Below are 20,907 nucleotides of genomic sequence, written 5' to 3'. Positions count from 1 at the left end.
GAACATTAGCCCTGCTACCGAAGACAACAGAATCATAATCTCATAAAGGCATTCAGGAAACATAGACATTTGATAAGGCAATAAGGCAGTTCATCAAGTCGCAACGTGCACTGAATATAAAGAGAGGAAAGGGAAAAAGCAGGACTATATTTAAGGAAGAAGATACTCAGGAACAATGTACGATATTGTAGAGTTATATTAAAAGAGAGAGAAGAGGTTCATTAGAGAAAGAACACATATAATCAAGAAATAAAAAAAATATAAAAAGAAGGAAATTGATGGAACTGAGAGGAAGGGAGGAGTGAAAATATGTAAGAGAAGATGATTAGGGGGAAGAGGAGTAGGAATAAGATATGGAGAAAGAGTATAAAAATGAATGAAGAGAAGAGGATTAGACCAGGAGGAAAAGGATGGTGCTTGGTAAACAGAAGTGGAGAAAGGATGCAGGATATCGAGTAGCGGTAGGAGAAAAAGGAGAAGGAATAAAAAAAAGTACGTATAGAGGTAAATGGAAGAGAAGGGAGTGGAGAAAAGGAGAAAAGAACGAAACCAAAAAGGAGAAAATGAAGAAAACATGCATTATATCGAGTAGGAAGAAAGAAGAAAGAGAATAGAATAAAAAAATAGTAAAAAAATAGAATAGAAAAATAGAAAAATAACCGAATATATAGGGGTGAAGGGAAGAAGAGGATTAGGAGGAAAAGGATGAAACTGGGAAGGAGGAAGAGGAGAAAAGGTGCGATAAGGTGAAATGATAACAATAGAATCTGACCTGCGCGGCACAATGACAACTCGACACAAAGTCTGCGGCGAGGAAGGTTATGCGGGCAGGGAGGAGGAAGAGAAGGAGGAGGAGGAGGAGGAGGAGGAGGAGGGAGAGGAAGAGAACAAGGAGGCAGAAGAGTGGGAACAGGAGGAAGGGGAGGAGGTGAACGGAGGGAAAGGCGGTGCAGAAAAAGTGTTAGGAGAAGCAAGAAGAGGAAGAGAACGAGGAAAGGAAGAGGAGGGAAAAAGAGAGAAAAGAAGAGGAATAGGAGAAGGAAAAGAAAAAAAGAGGAGTGGAGAGGGTAGAAGAGGAAAAAGAATGATAGGAGTAAAAGAAGACTATAAATGATGTAAATAAAGAGGATGGAGATATAAAAAAAATATATAAGTATGAAGCTGAAGACGAAATTTTACCACAGTATATATATTTGAAAGTAAAATAATTATCCCAAAGCTTAAAAATAGAGTAAACCAAAAAGTCAAGATTACGAAAAAAAAACTAATAACATAACCGGAAAATAATCCTTTTACACGTTCAAAAATTTTATCACAAGAGAATAAAACTCGTGTGGGCTCGCCTAAAACTTGCTCAAAAATAGCTTGTAATCGCTAACGTGCTGCCTTGTGCACACCGAGGCAAAGGTTGTTGCTCTCAACCTTGTTCAGGTCTGCACACTTCCCTTGTTCAGTTGTTCTAATATTGTTCTTCACATATGTTCTCCTCACCTAAGCGTTTTATGTTAATTCGTTTCTGGATTTCGACGCCTCTTCCTCCTCCTCTTCCTCCTCCTACTCCCCATCCTCTTCCTCCTCCTCCTCCTCCTCCTCCTCCTCCTCCTCCTCCTCCACCCACGCCTTCACCCCCTGCTGAGGCTTCTTCTCCTTGAGGCCGGAAAAGAGACCTTCAGCTTGCGTTAAATGGCCGTCCTGACCCTTCGCCTTTCTTCTCTTTCTTCCCTCAACGTCTAATTTTACGTTTGCAGTGAAAGGAACCCCCACCGGAAGGGGCTGTATACTACTGTGTGTGTGTGTGTGTGTGTGTGTGTGTGTGTGTGTGTGTGTGTGTGTGTGTGTGTGTGTGTGTGTGTGTGTGTGTGTGTGTGTGTGTGTGTGTGTGTGTGTGTGTGTGTGTGTGTGTGTGTGTGTGTGTGTGTGTGTGTGTGTGTCTGTGTGTGTGTGTGTGTGTGTGTGTGTGTGTGTGTGTGTGTGTGTGTGTGTGTGTGTTGGGGTTCGTTCTCGTCTATAATTTGATTTTTCGAATTCTAACTGGTTCCGAGTTTTCTTTTATACTCTCTCTCTCTCTCTCTCTCTCTCTCTCTCTCTCTCTCTCTCTCTCTCTCTCTCTCTCTCTCTCTCTCTCTCTCTCTCTCTCTCTCTTTATCCAGAATCATCATCGTCCGCCTTCCTCTTTGGGCTGTTAACACTACCCTTATCACACTCCCTCGCTCCCTCAGCCCCTCTCCTCTCCCCTTCGTCCTCGCTCACTCGTCTCCCCTTCGTTCTCGTCTCCCTCTCTCGTGATGATGACAGGCACCATATGAGGCCAACGCTCCCCTCGCCGAGAGTCACGTGACCTACCCAGACTCCCCTCGCAGACTTGTTTACTTAAGACCTGATCAGATTTGTGTCACACTCATGCCTTCATCTCACCCGCAGCTCTCCCAGCATCCCCCCCCTCAGCATCCCCCCTCGCAACATCCCCTTTCCCCCCCCCCATCACCCCCAAATCCCTCACTATACCCTTGTGTGAATATGCTTGTGGGAGAGATGTTATGAAATAGAGGGCCTGAAGAGTAAAGGTGGGAGGGTGAAATAAGCTGTTTATAGAAGTTTTAAGGAGGATATTGGTGATCCACTGTAGGCTGGTGGCTAATTGGATCGATTGGTAAGGTAGATCTTTGGCCGTGTAGGGAGGGAAGAGAGATAGGGAGAGAGAGATAGGAGGGGAGAATGGAAGTACACAGGAAGTAGGGTTTAGGGGATTAGGTAACTGCCAAATGTGTCTGCGTGCGGCGACTCCCAAAGATGAACTACGACTGGGTGACTGAAGCTGGCGTGGCGAATATAGCTGCCCAAACAAGTAGATGGGCAACCAAACATCAAAATTAAACGATAAAGAAAATATCCAGCAGGTGTTTGTTGTAGACGAAGGAGAAACAAAACCCAATATTAAGCGATTACTTTGAGACGGAAACCAAGACAGCAGGGTGGCTGCTTGCGAAAGAAGGATAATAAGAGAAGAGAACGGTATGATATGGAGAGATGAGATGACGTCGAGAGACAAAGAGAGAACCTATAACTTAACAAGAGTAACCAATCAACGGATATTATGAAACTGAGACGAGGGAAGAACGGCGGTTGGGTGCGGGAGACGGATATTGAGACGCGGAGACAGGGAGACATGAGATGAGGGATGGAGAGAGGGAGAAGGAAAGGGAGAATGAAAAAAGAGAAAGAAAATCAGGGAGGAAGAGATTTCAGGAATATTTATCAAACGAAGGTAAATAAAACAAAACAAGTGATAGGAGGACATAGATATTAAAGGAATGGAGAGAGTGAGACAGGTAGATGAGATGAGGGATCGAGAGAGAGAGAGAGAGAGAGAGAGAGAGAGAGAGAGAGAGAGAGAGAGAGAGAGAGAGAGAGAGAGAGAGAAAAGGAAATCGCGGAGGGAGAGAGTTTAAAAATAATTATTAGAGAACAAAACTGGTGATAACAGGACACAGATATTGAGATAGGGAGAAACTGAGGCTGGGAGAGATGAGATGAGGGAGCGAGGAAAAGGGAAAGAGAATGGAAGAGGAAAGTAGGAAGGGAGAGAGCGAGGGAGAGAGAGATGAAGGTGCGCCGATAGGAGAGGAGTGTGGGAGGCTGGGGATGTGTGGTTCCCAGGACACAGACAATAGTGGGTCACCAAGAGGCTGGGGGGCCGGGCGGAGGAAGAGGGGGAAGAGGGCGAGGTGTGAGGGGAAGGTGGTGGCGGTAGCGTGGTGGTGGCGGTGTGAAGGATGAAGGACAGGACTCAGGAGGGCGTGGAGTGGTTAATGGGTGACAAGGAGTGAAGGAAGGAAGGTAGGAAAGGAAGGATGCAAATGAGAAGGAGAGAGGGAAGGAAGCCGGGAGAAAAAAGGGAAATAAGATCACGGTTAAGGATGCAGATAAAAACAATGGTGGAGAGAGAGAGAGAGAGAGCTAATCAATGAGTACATACATTACACCAGTGAGAAAGTCTCCCTCCTCCTTCTCCCTCACGCGTGCACCTCTCCCTCCCTCTCCCTCCCTCTCCCTCTCTCCCTCTTTCTCTCTCCTTCCTTCACCCCTCATGCACACATTGTAAGGTGACCCCAATTAAACATTTCTGATATGAGTGGAAAAAAATAATAGCACTCAATTTGATGGATGGCTGTTGGTGTGTGTGTGTGTGTGTGTGTGTTTGGAGCAGGAAAGTTGTATATCCAGTTCTCTTGCGCTTGCTCTCTCTCTCTCTCTCTCTCTCTCTCTCTCTCTCTCCAAATCATACATCTAAGTAGGTAAAATCTAACTTTTTCATAATTGTGATCAGTATTATTATTATTATTATTATTATTATTATTATTATTATTATTATTATTATTATTATTATTATTATTATTATTATTATTATTATTATTATTATTATTATTATTATTATTATTATTATTATCATTATCATTATCATTATCATTATCATTATTATTATTATCATTATCATTATCATTATCATTATCATTATTATTATTATCATTATCATATTATTATATTATATTATATTATATTATTTTATTTTATATTATTATTATGATTATCATTATCATTATCATTATAATTATTATTATTATTATTATTATTATTATTATTATTATTATTATTATCATTATTATCATTATTTTCATTATTATTATTATTATTATTATTATTATTATTATTATTATTATTATTATTATTATTATTATTATTATTATTATTATTATTATCATTATTTTCATTATTATTATTATTATTATTATTATTATTATTATTATTATTATTATTATTATTATTATTATTATTATTATTATTATTATTATTATTATTATTATTATCATCATCATTATCATCATTAGTATCATTATTATCATTATTATCATTATTATCATTATTATCATTATTATTATTATTATTATTATTATTATTATTATTATTATTATTATTATTATTATTATTATTATTATTATTATTATTATTATTATTATTATTATTATTATTATTATTATTATTATTATTATTTTATTATTATTATTATTATTATTATTATTATTATTATTATTATTATTATTATTATTATTATTATTATTATTATTATTATTATTATTATTATTATTATTATCATCATTATCATTAATATCATTATTATTATTATTATTTTCATTATTATTATTATTATTATTATTATTATTATTATTATTATTATTATTATTATTATTATTATTATTATTATTATTATTATTATTATTATTATTATTATTATTATTATTATTATTATTATTATTATTATTATTATTATTATTATTATTATTATTATTATTATTATTATTATCATTATTATTATCATCATCATCATCATCATCATCATCATCATTATCATTATTATTATTATTATTATTATTATTATTATTATTATTATTATTATTATTATTATTATTATTATTATTATTATTATTATTATTATTATTATTATTATTATTATTATTATTATTATTATTATTATTATTATTATTATTATTATTATTAACATTATTATTATTATTATTATTATTATTCACCATTACCGCCATTACCATCATCATGATCATCACCACCACCGCTACTATCATGCATGCCATTTCTCACCATCAACATCATTATTCATGAGAAAGAACACCCTTACGTTAGCCTCAGGTCACTCGGACAATGGTGAGGGAGGGAGACTCAGGCAGGACAGGAGGGAGGCGGGAAGGAGTTAGGGTAGGGCCGGAGGGAAGGGCTGAGGGGGAGTATCACGGCGAACTGAAATCGATATGCCTGTGAGTGTGGGAACAGGAGTAGGGTGCTGCTGGCTTGGTATGTGGGGCGTGGGAATGCCGGCCGGGGTGTAACGGGTATGCTGGTGTGCCGGGTGTGATGTGTGCTGGTGTGATGCTGGAAGGGGGTGAAGGAGAAGGAGACGGAGAGGAAGGTGGGTATGGTGGTGTGTCGGGTATTGGTGGTTTGTGTCGGTATAGATTGGGGTGGATGAGAAGAAGGTTGTGTGTGTTTTGGGGGGTAAGGTTGTGGTGTGTGGTGGTGTGTGTTTGTGGTGAGAGTCAGGAGAGATGTGTGTGCGTGTGTGTCTGTTCTTTGGTATTGGTAGTGATGTTAATTAATGGAAGAGATTGATGGTGCGTGAATATGGTGCGATGGTGCAAGAAATATGAATAAGGTTTGTGGTATGAGGTATGGAAGTGTAGTGAGGTATGAATTTCTGGTGTATGCATGAAGAAATTGGAAGTGTGGAGACGAGGACAATCTTAGTGTGTGTCCGTGTGTGTGTGTGTGTGTGTGTGTGTGTGTGTGTGTGTGTGTGTGTGTGTGTGTGTGTGTGTGTGTAAGTGCTGGACTCAACGGGTGTGTCAGTGGGGAGTGTGTTTTTGTAGTGGGGAGTGAAGTGTCGCTTGGGGCTGAAGTGCGGTCGTTTAGGGGCAAGCGAAGGGGGTGAAGTGACGCCTGAAGGAGAGGAGAAGGGTCAGTGACGGAAGGTCGAAGGGTAAGAGGCATGAGGGGATTGAGGGAAGAGGCGAAGAGGCAAGTTGAGGGAGAGGAAAACGATGACTGAGAACCGATAAGATTGAGCACAGAGTTAAAATAAGTGTGGTGACTGAGCAAGGAATTTTATCATGGTATATAGATTCCAAGGACATATTGAAGAACGGGATGCTTGAGGGAGAGTAAAACGGTGACTAAGGACCGATAAGATTGAGGGTAGATGAGGAAAGAGAATTGAATAGAAGGACAATGATTGAGCTTAGGATTAAACCGTGGTATAGATTCTAAGGACATACTGAAAAAGGAAATGTAGGATGCTTGAGTGAGAGTGAAACTGTGACATTGGAACGCTAAGGGTAATGCTGAAAGATGAATATGGAGAGTTGAACGAAAGGGGGAGGAATAAGAATTGCAGGATGATTAGGTTGTAAGGATATAAGGAAGAAATGAATGTAGGATATCTACTTAAGGAGAATACAACTGTGGCATAATAGGAGAGCTAGGATGAAGGGAGGTGAAAGAGAAAAGGACTGGGAGTTCTCTGTTTCTTCAGGAGTTTCAGAGGAAAGAGATGAAATATAGTTTGCTCGAAGATGAAGACTAGTATACATATATATTATAGAGGAAAGGGAAAAGAAGTAGTGGTAAGGATAGTGGATATGGGTGGCCTGGTAAATGTATGTGTCGTGGGCTGTCTGGAAGGGGAGCCCATCATATGATATGGAGATAGGAAAATGACGCAGAGGGAAATAGATGAAGGATGACGCGGCTGTGGGCAAGGAAATTAAACTACAGATAAGGAAATTAAAACGAAAGTCATTTATTGTTATAGAGGGAGGTAAAAGGGTAGAAGTGAAAGTTAAGAGAGAGGAGAATGTGTGACAAGGAATGAAGACTTAGTATAATGTTATAGATGACAGAAATATAAATACCTCAGGAAAAACAGAGCAGAGTGTTGAAACCTTATAAAATTCAATGGAGTTGGTGAACCTATTTACAAAGAAGAAAAGGGAAGGTGAAAAGGGGAGAGGTGAATGAGGATGTGGAAAGAGGGAAGAGGCGAATGAGGGGAGACAAAAGAGGGCACTTGGGCAGGTAGGTCTCGGTGGGCAGTGATTGGAGGGGCACACACAAACACACACACGCACACACACACCTAACAACCGAACATCTGTGTCACTTATTGGGGTATGGTGGTGAGAAACAGGGTGCAATGGGAGGGGGGCAGTGTTTGGTAGGGGGTGAAGGGGAGGCATCAGCAACAGGGTGGTGTACTTCGGGGGTGGAGGGGGGCAGGGTGGCGGGTGTGGGCACGCGCACCCATTGTCACCCGGCGGGCACGTGTCCTATTGAGCCCCTGTAACCGTCGAGCTTCCACCTGCCCGGACACCTGGCGGCTCCGGGGCACACTACACACACACACACACACACACACACACACACACACACACACACACACACACACACACACACACACACACACACACACACACACACACCGGTTGCTGCCCCCAAACCCACAAGACTACACCAGCTGCCCCCCTACACACACACACACACACACACACACACACACACACACCGGTTACTCCCCCCAAACCCACAAGACTACACCAGCTGCCCCCCTACACACACACACACACACACACACACACACACACACACACACACACACACACACACCGGTTGCTGCCCCCAAACCCACAAGACTACACCAGCTGCCCCCCTACACACACACACACACACACACATACACACACACACACACACCAGCTGCGTCATCACGGTCTGAGAGTAACGCTTACAACAACGCAGATTTAAGTGGGAGAAGAAGGCTAATAGGGAGATTGGGGGAGAGGGGAGAGTATGAGGAGGAGGAAGAGGAGGAGGAGGAGGAGGAGGAGGAGGAATACGGTATAGGCAATGGGGAGGAGGGAAGGAAGGGAGATGAGAGAGAGGGAGGATGTATGGATGTAGGGAGGGAGAAGGGAGATAGAAGGTGGGGAGAGGGAGAGGGAGATGATAGGGAGGGTTGCTATGCGGCAGTGATTTGAGGGTGAAATAATATCTGTTGCGAATGAGTTTCCAGGGAGATCTCGGTACTGAGGCTGTGTTATTGTCTGTTCCTGTACCATTATTGTTATCATTATCATCGCCACCAGTAGTAGTAGTAGTAGTAGTAGTAGTAGTAGTAGTAGTCAGTCCTGCGTTCGTCTTGTTACTAAATTATCCATGAATCAAGTAAAGAAGAATTTATTTGAAACGCAACTCAAGAAATCAATGGAAAAATAGAGTAAAACCAATAGGGACCATTTTTTTCAGTTTTCAGAGAGAGAGAGAGAGAGAGAGAGAGAGAGAGAGAGAGAGAGACTAATGGGAAGCAGGCAATAGGATAATTTTTTCCCCTGTGATTTTTCGATGAGTAATTAGAAGGGAGGGGAAAAGAGGGTGAATAGAGGCAGGTGATGGGAGAGAGAGAGAGAGAGAGAGAGAGAGAGAGAGAGAGAGAGAGAGAGAGAGAGAGAATGCCCACTTGACTGAGAGAACTACCCCAGGAGCTCAATCGATTCGTTGGAGAGAGAGAGAGAGAGAGAGAGAGAGAGAGAGAGAGAGACCAAACAACAAAGAATGGTGGAGTCTTTGGAACCTGCTCTCTCTCTCTCTCTCTCTCTCTCTCTCTCTCGCTCGCTCTCCTGTAACGGGTATGTGAATGGATCGAGGCGTCGGGAGTCGATGATCCGTACCCCTCAAATGTTCGGGAGACACTGAGGCTGCTGAAGGGTGGAAGGTAAATATATAAAGAAGGTCGTGAAGGGAGTTGCGAGGGGACCGGTAAGGGGGCTGTTGTGAGGCGTAGAGGTCCCCGGGGCAATGTTGTTGAGTGTTGGACATGGTTACTGGCCACGGGAGAGCGAGAGAGAGAGAGAGAGAGAGAGAGAGAGAGAGAGAGAGAGAGAGAGAGAGAGAGAGAGAGGGAGGGGGGGGGGCCGCAGCTTTTTGTTTCGGAGCGTAACGTGAAATTATAATCCTTCTTTAGAATGTGCATGAAATTGAAAATGCTTTGCGCCCTTTATACTCTCCGCTGTCTTTTATTATAGACACTTGTTGCTGTCTTCAATGTTTATTAGATTCTCCCACTCATTTCACTCCTCTCCTTTCAACTACACTTTTCTATTCCTCTCTTTTCCTCCTCTTCTTTCCTCCGCCTCGTTTTTACTCTCCTTTCTTTTTTCTCTGCCCAGTTTTCTTCCTTGGCCCTCCTCTGTCCTTTTCCTCTCCTCACCTCGCTTCTCTTATCGTCTTTTCTCCAATTTCTTTCCTCTTGCCTTTCCTCTCCGCTTCTCTTTGTCCCTCATGACTCTCCGTTCATCTCCTTTCCTCTCTTTTCCTCTTCGTTCTTCCATCTTCTCTCTCCACTTCCCCTTTCCGCACCTCTTATATCCTCTTTTCTCTAATTCTTCTCATCTCCTCTTCTTCCCTCACCTCTCCTCTCCACTCCGTTCCTCTCTACTCCTCTCCGTTCCTCTCCACTCCCCTCTTCTCCTCTCTACTCCTCTCCACTCCACTCCACTCCACTCCACTTCACTCCACTCCTTTCCGCTCCCCTCTTCTCACTACTCCTCTCTACTCCTCTCCTCTCTACTCCTCTCTTTTCTCTACTACTCTCTACTCCTCCCCTCTCCACTCCACTCCTCTCCGCTCCTCGTCCCCTCTCGGCCCCGCCTTGTTGTTGGTGCGTGTGACCCGACAGATGGGCGGACCAGTGGAGGGAGACTTGATCGCACATGCCGACGGATACAGCTCCCCACTGCTCACTCTCGCGCTCTCTCTCCCTTACCCCCGCCCCCCTAACACACACACACACACACACACACACACACACACACACACACACACACACACAATCACCCACAGAGTTTATTGTAAGTCGAGCACAAATTTGACCTCATTCATATAAGTAAAAAGAAAGTAAAGACTGTAGTTACCTTTGGTGTGAAAGAAGAAGTGACAGGTAATAATTAGGTGTCAAAGTAAAGTAGAAGGCACTGTAGGAAAGAGTAACGGCATAGATAGATGGAGTGTAGAAGGGATCCAAGCAAGGTAGGCTGACAAGGTGGAGGGTCACGGTGCCAAGGTATGATGGGTGTCAGGGAGGGGGCCAGTCAGGTAAGGGGAGAGGAATTACCTGCGTTCCTGTGGGGTCAGCGAGGTCACTAAGGATGTGTCTGGCACCAAAATGAGGGCGTCCAGGTGTGTCTGCTTCTCGACTCCGTGCCATGTGTGTGTGTGTGTGTGTGTGTGTGTGTGTGTGTGTGTGTGTGTGTGTGTGTGTGTGTGTGTGTGTGTGTGTGTGTATCGATTTGTTGTTCTTTCTGTCCGTCTGTCTGCTTTACTAATTGCCTCTGTCTGTCTGTCTTTCCGTCCGTCCGTTCGTCTGAAAAAGTCTAAGTTTAACGAACATTAATATAAACCTCTCAATTTTCTACGTCTAAATAGTTGTACATCATTACAACATTGGGCACAAGAACGTCAGAGTAATCTCACTTCATGGTTACGTTATTGTGTGTTTGTGTGTGTGTGTGTGTGTGTGTGTGTGTGTGTGTGTGTGTGTGTGTGTGTGTGTGTGTGTGTTGCGATGGGATGGGTAACTCGTCTCCCGGGGTGGGGGAGGGGGGATGAGGCGGACTTGGTGGCGTCACTCGGGTGGTACCATGTGTGACGGGGGGCCTAGAGGGAGGCGAGGGGGGCGGCAGCTGGGCCTTCCTCTTTCCCTCATTAACAAAGGCAGGTCAGCTCGTGCCCGCCTGCTGGCTGGGGCACGTGCTGTCTGTCTGTGTGTCTGTGTCTCCGTGTGTCTGACTCCTCTTCGTGGTGGTGTGGAGGCAATGGTCACAATACACGCAGGCATTTTTAATGGAGTTATGATTTTTCCCATTAAGTAGTTTTGTCAAGGGTCACAATGCCGCTTTATTTGCTGAGTTTAAAGCGGCAGGTGGCGGCTATGACTGCCCTGCTTGCGGATTTAAATCAGTGTTGGGCTGGAGGGTTCCTGGCGTGTATGGTGAAGGGGCAGAAGGGGAGGGAGGGGCAGAGGGCACGCGCAGCTGCCACGGGTCGCCACCTGCCCCAACGTTCAAATGTGGCGCCCCGCCCGAGCACGCGCAATCATTGGCCTAACTTGATGACGTCACTGTAAGTCGCCACGGCATTGGACAGCTTTATGACGTCATAGCGAAGCTGTCTTGCGATTGGCGGCGCGTGCAGCCTGGCGCGTGCCATGTGCACCCGAGGCTATATAAGGCCCCGAGACCGTGGCACGTGCGTAATAGTGCATCAATCTCGGCGCGGCGCCCCTGACAGAACTGCGGCACGCCCTTACTCGCTCCGCCGCCGCCATGACGACCGCCGGCAAGGAACACATCGCCCGGCCGCCCAAGAAGAGGCCCCTGGCACTCTTCAACTATCTGCTGGAGTCCTCCCGAGGTAAGCAGAGCATCTCTCATGTGTGTTGTTGGCATGACAAAGTGAGAGTGTGTCGCACAGCCAGCCGCGGCGTGTGTCGAAATAGTGTTGACGTTGTGTCTTTCTCAGGTGGCGAGGACGATGAGAACCTCCAGCCGGAGGACCTCAGCATGAAGAGCAGCAGGCGACCCTCCACGCCGCCGCCACGGCCTGCCACACCCTCCTTCCCCAGCCCCTCGCCCTCGCTAATGACTCCATCTCCCCTGCTCACCACCGCTCCTGCTGCACCGTCCCTCACGCCGCGCCGCCCCGCCGTCACCACTCTGCTGGGGCTCGTAGGCGGCGGCCTAGGGGTGGCCTCTGCCCTCCCTCACACCACCAGTATTACTCACGCTAGTGAGGGCAGCGGTAGGCCCTTCTATAGTAGCAGTAACAATGGCAGCAGCAACAGTAGTAATAGCAGCAGCGGAGTCATCACTAGTAGCAGTTACACCGGTAGCACTCTCAGTCCGGGCAGCGGCAGCGGCAGCAGCTTCATGAGCAGCGCTGGGCTACGCCTTATCAGTGAGGTGGCGGCAGCGTGCGGGCGGCCCACCGTGTTGAGGACGCCCGGGAGCTCCGCGGGCACCCACAGCAGCCCCTACGCCCCGCCCACACCCAGGGACCCGTTGCGACATGTGCTGCGGGAACGTGGTGTGGGCGTCCGTTCTTGGCCCTACCACCCATACCTCCCCTTGGGCGTGTACGGGCTGCCGTCACCACTCCAGGCTGTCCACACGCCCACTTCTGTCCGCAACGAGTCCGCCAGTCCCGCCTCACGCCCTCGGGGAGGGTCTGTGTCGCCGCCGGGGGAGGCGGGATCCAGCAGCAGCGAGAGCAGCCCTGAGGCCCAGCAGGACGGCCGGGGCCCACGCCTCACCTGCCCCGACTGTGGCCGCCGCTACGCTACCATGGCGGGCCTCGCCAAACATAGACAGTTCCATTGCCTCAAAGACGCCGGACGATCGTTCGCGTGCAAGCACTGCGACAAGGTGTACACGAGTCTGGGCGCCCTCAAGATGCACATCCGCACCCACACGCTGCCCTGCAAGTGCCAGCTGTGCGGCAAGGCCTTCTCGCGGCCCTGGCTGCTGCAGGGACACATCAGGACCCACACGGGGGAGAAGCCCTTCCAGTGCCCGCAGTGTGACCGCTGCTTCGCCGACCGCAGCAACCTGCGGGCCCACCTCCAGACACATACAGATGTCAAGAAGTACGCGTGCAGAACGTGTCCCAAAACCTTTTCACGCACGTCTCTCCTAGTGAAGCACGAGGACCACGGGTGCCCTGGCGTGCGCCCCGCCCGCCCCATGGCCCTGGCGCCCGCCGCCTCCCTTCCCATCTGACTTCGCTGACTGCAAATCTTCTAGAGATCGCTTTCAGTGCTCAAGACGCTCCAAGGAGCAGCAAGACCGGTAATCACAGCGAATGCTCAGCGAGTCACCGGTGCACGTGAGGCTCCAGCCACACACCTGTCTAGTCAAGCCACACCCACGCGGCCTCCCAGAGGCCACTGTCGGTCGGCAGCCTCAAAGGACACAATCTGGCAGCAAAGTTTATTAGATAAAGCGCCACCACGCAACGCCACACCTCTACTTTTCCGGTGATCAATATTTTTGTCAGATTCGGCCAAGAAACTGCCACACGCTCGCCAGGCCGGACTCAAAAGTCAAGTCTGAGCCGCGGCGCACAATGGCGGCTGGGAAACTGGCAAAGGTGTGCCTGTGTGAGCGTGGGGCGCGGCCAGGTGTGTCTTGGGAGGCTGACGACTCTCAACAGCTTTACCTGAGACCAGCAGCCACCGCGGGTCTCCCCAACGTACCTGCATACCACCAACCCCACCCATTGTCCTCCTGCCGGGGGGAGGCGGAGGACGGGAAGAAAGGAAGACCGGCGTGAGAGTCGAGGCTGAGAACGAAGGGAGAGGGTGAGAGCGAGGCGAGAAAACGTGAGAGGAAGGGTTGGGAATGTCGCGAGGAGGAATGAGAGGAAGGAGAGCGAGTGAATGAGGGAGAAATGCAAGGGTGTGAGTGAGGCTTGAACCGTAATGTATGATAATCCAATGTGTGTGCTTGAGAGAGAGAGAGAGAGAGAGAGAGAGAGAGAGAGAGAGAGAGAGAGAGAGAGAGAGAGATAACGCATTCCCCTCCTTCAGCACCCTCTCATGCCCCGCCTCCGCCTACCTCCGCCGGTCCTCCTCACTCCACGCCCTCCACTCGCCTCTCAGCGGAGTGACTGGGAGTGACTCAAGACAATACTCATCCAAAGCTTCATTATACTTGTCCAGCTGTCCTCATCCTTCCCTGTGTGTGTGTGTGTGTGTGTGTGTGTGTGTGTGTGTGTGTGTGTGTGTGTGTGTGTGTCTTCTTCGCCCATTCCTGTTTTGTTTCCCATTTTTCTTTTTCCCTTTCCTTGTGTCCCTTTATACATGTGTACTTTACCCCCTTTTCTTTATCATATACCCCATTCCTTTGCCCATTTATTTATCCTGTGTTCCTATTCCTTCCCCCTTTCCTCTTGTCCCATTCCCCATTGCCCCCCAACTTGCCCATTATAGTCTATCGTGTTACCCATTCCTCTGTGTCCTATCCTCTCCCTTGTCCCATTCCCTCTGCCCCTATACCTATGAGACCTCACCTGTGCTCTGTGCCTTGTGACTGACCCTCCCTTCGGTGCCCCTGGAGTCCTAGGAGAAGGGGCACACGAGGGTCGACGCCAATATAGTGCCAAGTAGATGTGCCTTCTTCAGAGACTGTCTTTCTGTGTTATAAGAGGCATATATGTGTTTCCTGAAGAATCTCACTATGTATGTACATTTTACGCGAAGGTATATTATATATTTTATACTTTTTTACACCAAATAAAACAGGAGGGAGTGAAGTGACTTGTGTTTCTTTTATGTCAATTATTTTCCTTGTGAACGTTATGGAAATGTGTGTCAGTGTGGGTGTAGGGGAGGGGTGCAAGGGGTGGATGTTGACTCAGTAAATAAAATGACGTTGACGTGTGTGGGGAGGTCAAAGTCTTGGGTTCTTCTTATGCCAAATGTGATGTGAAGTTTCATATTTCGGGCACATAAATATTCGCTCTTCTCTGGTTTGTTTCGTTATGTTCACTTTAAACGCATAGGAAAGCATAAAACAGCAGCATAGGAAAGCATAAAACATCAGCATAGGAAAGCATAAAACATCAGCATAGGAAAGCATAAAACATCATCATAGGAAAGCATAAAACATCAGCATAGGAAAGCATAAAACATCAGCATAGGAAAGCATAAAACATCAGCATAGGAAAGCACAAAACATCATCATAGGAAAGCACAAAACATCATCATAGGAAAGCACAAAACATCATCATAGGAAAGCATAAAACATCATCATAGGAAAGCATAAAACATCAGCATAGGAAAGCATAAAACATCAGCATAGGAAAGCATAAAACATCATCATAGGAAAGCATAAAACATCATCATAGGAAAGCATAAAACATCATCATAGGAAAGCATAAAACATCATCATAGGAAAGCATAAAACATCAGCATAGGAAAGCATAAAACATCAGCATAGGAAAGCATAAAACATCAGCATAGGAAAGCATAAAACAGCAGCATAGGAAAGCATAAAACATCAGCAAGAAAGGCAGAATACGAAAAGTTCTTCTACCGTTTGCCATTAAGTGATGTTTAAGGTCGGTGCTCTCAATCTTATTCCTTTACGTTCAATAAAGACAATGTAGCGGAGTTATTGAACGATGGTAGTTGATAGATGTTGGTTTTTAAAGGGTTTTGTCATTGTATCGCTCCAGATTTGATTCATATATTACTTTTTTTTCTCATTTATTCATGTATTCTTATTTAGAACTAACATTGAGATCAATTATTTGCTTATATTCATGCTGATTTTGAGGACGTGTCATGCCTATATATGCCCTTCTTCCTTACAGTTATTTTTTCCCACATATCTGCTTCATCCTCTTTCTCTTTTTAGCTCTCCTCCTCCTCCTTCTCCTTCTCCTCCTTCTCCTCCTCCTCCTCCTCCTCCTCCTCCTCCTCTGCCCCTTCAGCCTCACGCCGTCACGTTCCCCACACCCAAACACCCGAAAGCAACAAAAAAGTCACTCCGGAAACTCACTAATTGTGCGAGTTGTGTTGGCGAGGAACTGAACGCGGGTTACACGACGGTGGCACTTGGGAGAGGGTTGCCCACTACTACTACTACTACTACTACTACTACTACTACTATTGCTACCACTACCACTACCACTACTGCTGTTTCTTAACCCTTCTATTACTTTGGATTATGCGTACGTTCATTAGTAACACGTGCTAGCTATATTACAGTCATGCAAGCTCACCATACCTTCACGTGTCCCTCAGACGTGTTCCAAAACATCAACAAAACGATGGCTAATCTTCGTTACGGGACCTCTGCCATATGAACCTCCCTCAGGGGCACCAACTCACCCCGGGGACTGAAGGGGAGAGGGAAGGTTAAAGTGAGGACTGGTGAAAGGGTTGAAAGGGAAGGGAAGGGTGGTCAGGAAGGAGGCAGGGAGAGGGAGGAGTTTGGGGTGAGAGAAAATGAAAGGGGTGACTGCATTATTCAAGCACTTCAAGCACAACTCACCCACCTCCCCTCTCTCTCCCTATTCTCTCCACTTCTTCATCTTTACCGTCTTGGCTCAACCTCTTTTATCCTTCATCTTTACTTTTCTTTAACCTCTCCTCTTATCATCATCCCCTCTCTACCTCTTCTTCTTTTCATCTTTACCATCCTCTCTTTAGCTCGTCTCTCCACCTCTTCATCCTCACCTTTTTTGTCCACGTTCTCTCTCCTCGCCTCCTCCCTGCTTCTCTTTCCTAACTCATCACTTCATCTCCTCTCTTCTTTATTCCCTATCGTGCACACTCAGCTTCATCACTTCTTTCCCATCCATTGCTCCATCGAATCTTTATCATTTTCCTTTTAGATTTGTTCAAGTCACAACGAAATTTTTAAATGCCAAAACGATGCAGTAAAGTGTCACGAAGCAGTAGAGAAAGATAAATAGGAGTTGGAGAAATAGGGAGAGGAGGATGTGGATGAAGAAGAAATGGTAATAAAGGAGGAGGGAGTCAAGGAGGACGAAAAAATAATAGACAAATACAGCACAATAAAATAAGGAATATGGAACGTAAGCAGGAGATAAAACACACGAGGGAAACCGGAAGAAAGAAAAGAAAAGAAGAGAAAAAGGAGGTGAGAGTATCCAAGAGGCGATAAAGGTGTGAAAGGGGAAAGAAGGGGAGGTGACAAGAGCCCGACAGGTGAGAGGAGAAGGGAGGGAGGGACGCGTGAGTGAGTGAGTGAGGGGTCAGGTGAGGAGGTGGAAGGCAAACAGGGGAGCCACGCGAGGGGACCCACTGACAACAGGCGGAAGACGAGGGGAAGAAAAGGGCTGAGGGAAGAAAACGAGTGAAGGGAGACGTGTTGGGGGGGAGGGTTGTGTATGTGTGTGTGTGTGTGTGTGTGTGTAGGTGTGTGCGTGTGCGTGTGTCCTGTGCAGCTGAAGGAAGAAAAATAGCTCAGCATTCATGAACATCCGGGCATGGGCGAGGGAGACGTGAATGGAAGGTGTGTCTGGGCGAGGGTATTGGTGTTGGTGTTAGTGGTGGTGGCGGAGTTGACAGGGGGTAGTGAGGGGCGCGACAGGAGAATAACAAAGGACAGGAAAGACGAGATGAACGCCCAGGAGGTGAATGTCTTCTAAATGCTTTCCTACAGGACAGGAATGTGCGGAGAAGACCCTGCATTGTGCCATCCTTCCGGTCACTTCCGGTGGGGCACGTGGCATCTGATTCCCCTTCTTCCTTACCCTCGTTTCCCTTCCTCTTGCCTCTTACCCCCCCAACCACGTGCTAGTGACCGACAGCACGTGAAGGGAGGGTAGAGGAAGGAAGGGAGGGAGAGGAAGGCAGGGCACAAGGGGCATAGGAAGGGTACAAAGGGCATAGTTCATTCTGGGTGAGGGAAGGTTTACTGGCGACTCATTTTGGCGCATTTTTGGACCACTTCCTTTTAAGACAGTGCCCCCTCCTTCTTCCGGCCTCCTGTCCATCCTTCACCTTCACCTTGCTCCCTGTTTCCTAAGCCACCCTTCTGTCTCCTTCTTCTATTCACCCTTTCTGCTTTATCTCTCTCCATCCCTCTCTCCTTACCTGTGTTTCCCCTCTCTGTTTCCTTCAATACCTTCATAACTGCTTTCATTTTTTTTTCACTTCAGTTTTTCCTTCCTCTCTCTCCCTTCTTCCCTTTCTCCTTACCTGCATTCCCCTTACCTTTCCATCCCTCACCTTACCTCCCTCTTTATTATCTTATCTTCATGCCTTTTTTCGTTTTTCCTCCTCCGCCCTTCTGCTTTTCCTCCATCTTTCCCCGTCTTTCTTCTTTCCTCACCTGCGTTCTCCTCGTTTCTCCCCTCCTCACCTCCCCTCTTTCCTCCCTTCCCTCAAAATATTCCTTTCTTTTCCTAATACTTTGTTTCTATGTTTGCCCTGTCTTGGAAATCTCTTAACTGTTTCCTCAATTATCCTCAAATCGTGGTTCCGTTTTTTTTATCTTTTTGCGCCATTTTCTCGCCTATTGTCTACTCTCGTCTTATCTTTGTGTTTTCCAGCTGCTCGGTTTGTTTCTTCCGCTCCATATGACTTTTTCCTCCCCCTCTTTTTTTTTTTTTTACCCCTCGCGTGTGTTTTTCCTCCTGTCATCTGCCGTATTTTCTTTTTCCTCTTTTGTCTTCTCCATTATTTTTTCCTCAATTTATTGTCTTATCCTTATCTTTTATTGTTCTTGATCTTGTTGTCTTATCTTTCCATGTCCTATTCTCCTTTTCCCATATTGTCTACTTCATTATATTCTCCTCTCATTATTTTACGCTTGTCTACTACTGTTTTTTATCCTATTTTGTCCTCCTTAACCTTTCCCTTTTTTCTCTTGAGCTTTCTCTTATTACAAACGTCAAAACTAACTCTAAAAAGAAGCTTTGAACTGACAACCCCTTCCTCTTTTGCCACCTAAGGACGAAGAGCAGGAAGTGGGACAGGATACTTTCTTACACAAGTTTGTCCTCTCTGACCCTTTCCGACCCATTCTCTCCAATCTATAAATTCTGTCGCCAAGCTTTCAGACTCAAAAATAAAGGTTTCGTATAGACAATCCCTTCCTGCTTTCCTAGAAATTCTTGAGACTTGGAGGAGAGGCAGAAGGAGGGGCAGGGTAGGACAAGGCAGGGCGGGGCGGGGCTAGCGGGGCAGGGGCAGGAGAGGCGATAACTCCAGCTTCCGTAGGACTTCTGAGAGGCACGTGCCCTTCCTTCCCTCCCTTGAGATACCCGATGCTGCCCAGGATTCGTCTTTAAACTCTCTATAGAAACCATGGAGAGGTGTGCGTGTGTGTCCAGGTATGAGGAGGAGCACGGAAGGATCGTTTACATGTAGGATCGAAGGAGAGAAGGATGCTGAAAAAGGAGACAGGGATGTATGCGAAAATCCTTCACTCAACAAGAGGCCAACAGCGAACGCGCGTGCGGCCTGAACACGTGCAGAGATTATGGTCTCATCCCCTCCCTCCTGCCCTGCCTTCCCTCCTTACTTCCTTCCTTCCTTTCTGGCCCTCCTTCCTCCCTTTCTTCTCCACCCTCCGCCCGCCAGAGCCTCCAGCTGTTCCCTATTTCCCTGCAGCCAATTGAAAGCTTCCGCCGCCCTCAATGACTCTCTTCTTATCACCTGCGGTAGAGATACAGCCTCCTCTCCCTCCTCCTCCTCCTCTTCCTCCTCTTCCCCTCCTCCTTCTCCTCCTCTTTTCTCTCACTCATTCTTGTTGTTCCCTTCACTTTCAGTTTTCCATTTATTTATTTCACCATTGCATTTTCTTCCTCTTCTTCCTCTTCCTCTTTTATCTCTCTCATTCTTGTTATTCTCTTCCCTTTCATTCATCCCTTCTTTTCTTTCTTAGTCTCATTTTTCTTTGCAGGCTTAAAATAAAAAATAACCGCCATTCTCTTGTTAGCGCCTAAAAATAACAAAAAGGAAAAGTCGAAATGTTGAAAGAATTGACCATATAATTTTCTTTTTTCTCTAATTCGTTTCGGTCAAGTAATTATTAAATGTTACAAAAGGCTGCAACAGGCAATTCATAGTTTCAGTTCAAATAATTTTTTTCCTAATTGTTAATGGATGTCAAGTAATTATTAAGTATGCCACAAAAACGCTGCAACGGACATTTAATAGTTTTAGGCTTCATTAAACAAAAAAAACAGTGGCATTTGTCAAAACTTATTTACTGACAAACATTATTCATATTGGTTACGTAATGACAACGAAGAATTATCCACTTAAAAATCGACAACGGAATGAGTCCCCTAAATTTGAGTGAGTCATTCACATATGCATCCCTTTATTTTTTTCCTCCTCCTCCTCCTCCTCCTCCTCCTCCTCCTTCTCATTACCTCTTTCCTTATCTTTCTCCTCATCTCGACCCCCTCCTTTGTTCACTCATTATGCACCTCTCTCTCTCTCTCTCTCTCTCTCTCTCTCTCTCTCTCTCTCTCTCTCTCTCTCTCTCTCTCTCTCTCTCTCTCTCTCTCTCTCTCTCTCTCTCTCTCTCTCTCTCTCTCTCTCTCTCTCTCTCTCTCTCTCTCTCTCTCTCTCTCTCTCTCTCTCTCTCTCTCTCTCTCTCTCTCTCTCTCTCTCTCTCTCTCTCTCTCTCTCTCTCTCTCTCTCTCTCTCTCTCTCTCTCTCTCTCTCTCTCTCTCTCTCTCTCTCTCTCTCTCTCTCTCTCTCTCTCTCTCTCTCTCTCTCTCTCTCTCTCTCTCTCTCTCTCTCTC

General features: G+C 45.9%; 1 protein-coding gene and 1 long non-coding RNA gene across 2 annotated transcripts in view; both read left to right on the top strand.

Annotated features, from left to right (window-relative positions):
- LOC126984739 (uncharacterized) overlaps positions 1-20,907 on the top strand; it is an 86,756-nt gene that overhangs the window by 15,178 nt on the left and 50,671 nt on the right. The gene's annotated exons all lie outside the window — the stretch shown is intronic.
- LOC126984728 (protein snail-like) lies at positions 11,634-14,917 on the top strand. Its single transcript, XM_050838739.1, has 2 exons — positions 11,634-12,027; positions 12,136-14,917. The coding sequence occupies exons 1-2, from the start codon at positions 11,940-11,942 to the stop codon at positions 13,389-13,391; spliced, it is 1,344 nt and encodes a 447-aa protein (XP_050694696.1). The 5' UTR covers positions 11,634-11,939; the 3' UTR covers positions 13,392-14,917.

The sequence above is a fragment of the Eriocheir sinensis genome, chromosome 5, assembly GCF_024679095.1.
Source record: "Eriocheir sinensis breed Jianghai 21 chromosome 5, ASM2467909v1, whole genome shotgun sequence".
NCBI classification, from domain to species: Eukaryota; Metazoa; Arthropoda; class Malacostraca; order Decapoda; family Varunidae; genus Eriocheir; species Eriocheir sinensis.
The sequence above is the reverse complement of the archived record's forward strand: the minus strand, read 5'-3'. Positions and strand labels throughout refer to the sequence as shown.

Bases quoted from the DNA above. Each gene is read 5' to 3' on its own strand.
- LOC126984728 (XM_050838739.1), top strand. From the start codon at position 11,940: ATGACGACCGCCGGCAAGGAACACATCGCCCGGCCGCCCAAGAAGAGG. The intron at 12,028-12,135 runs GTAAGCAGAGCA...TGTCTTTCTCAG, and splicing joins TCTGCTGGAGTCCTCCCGAG to GTGGCGAGGACGATGAGAAC.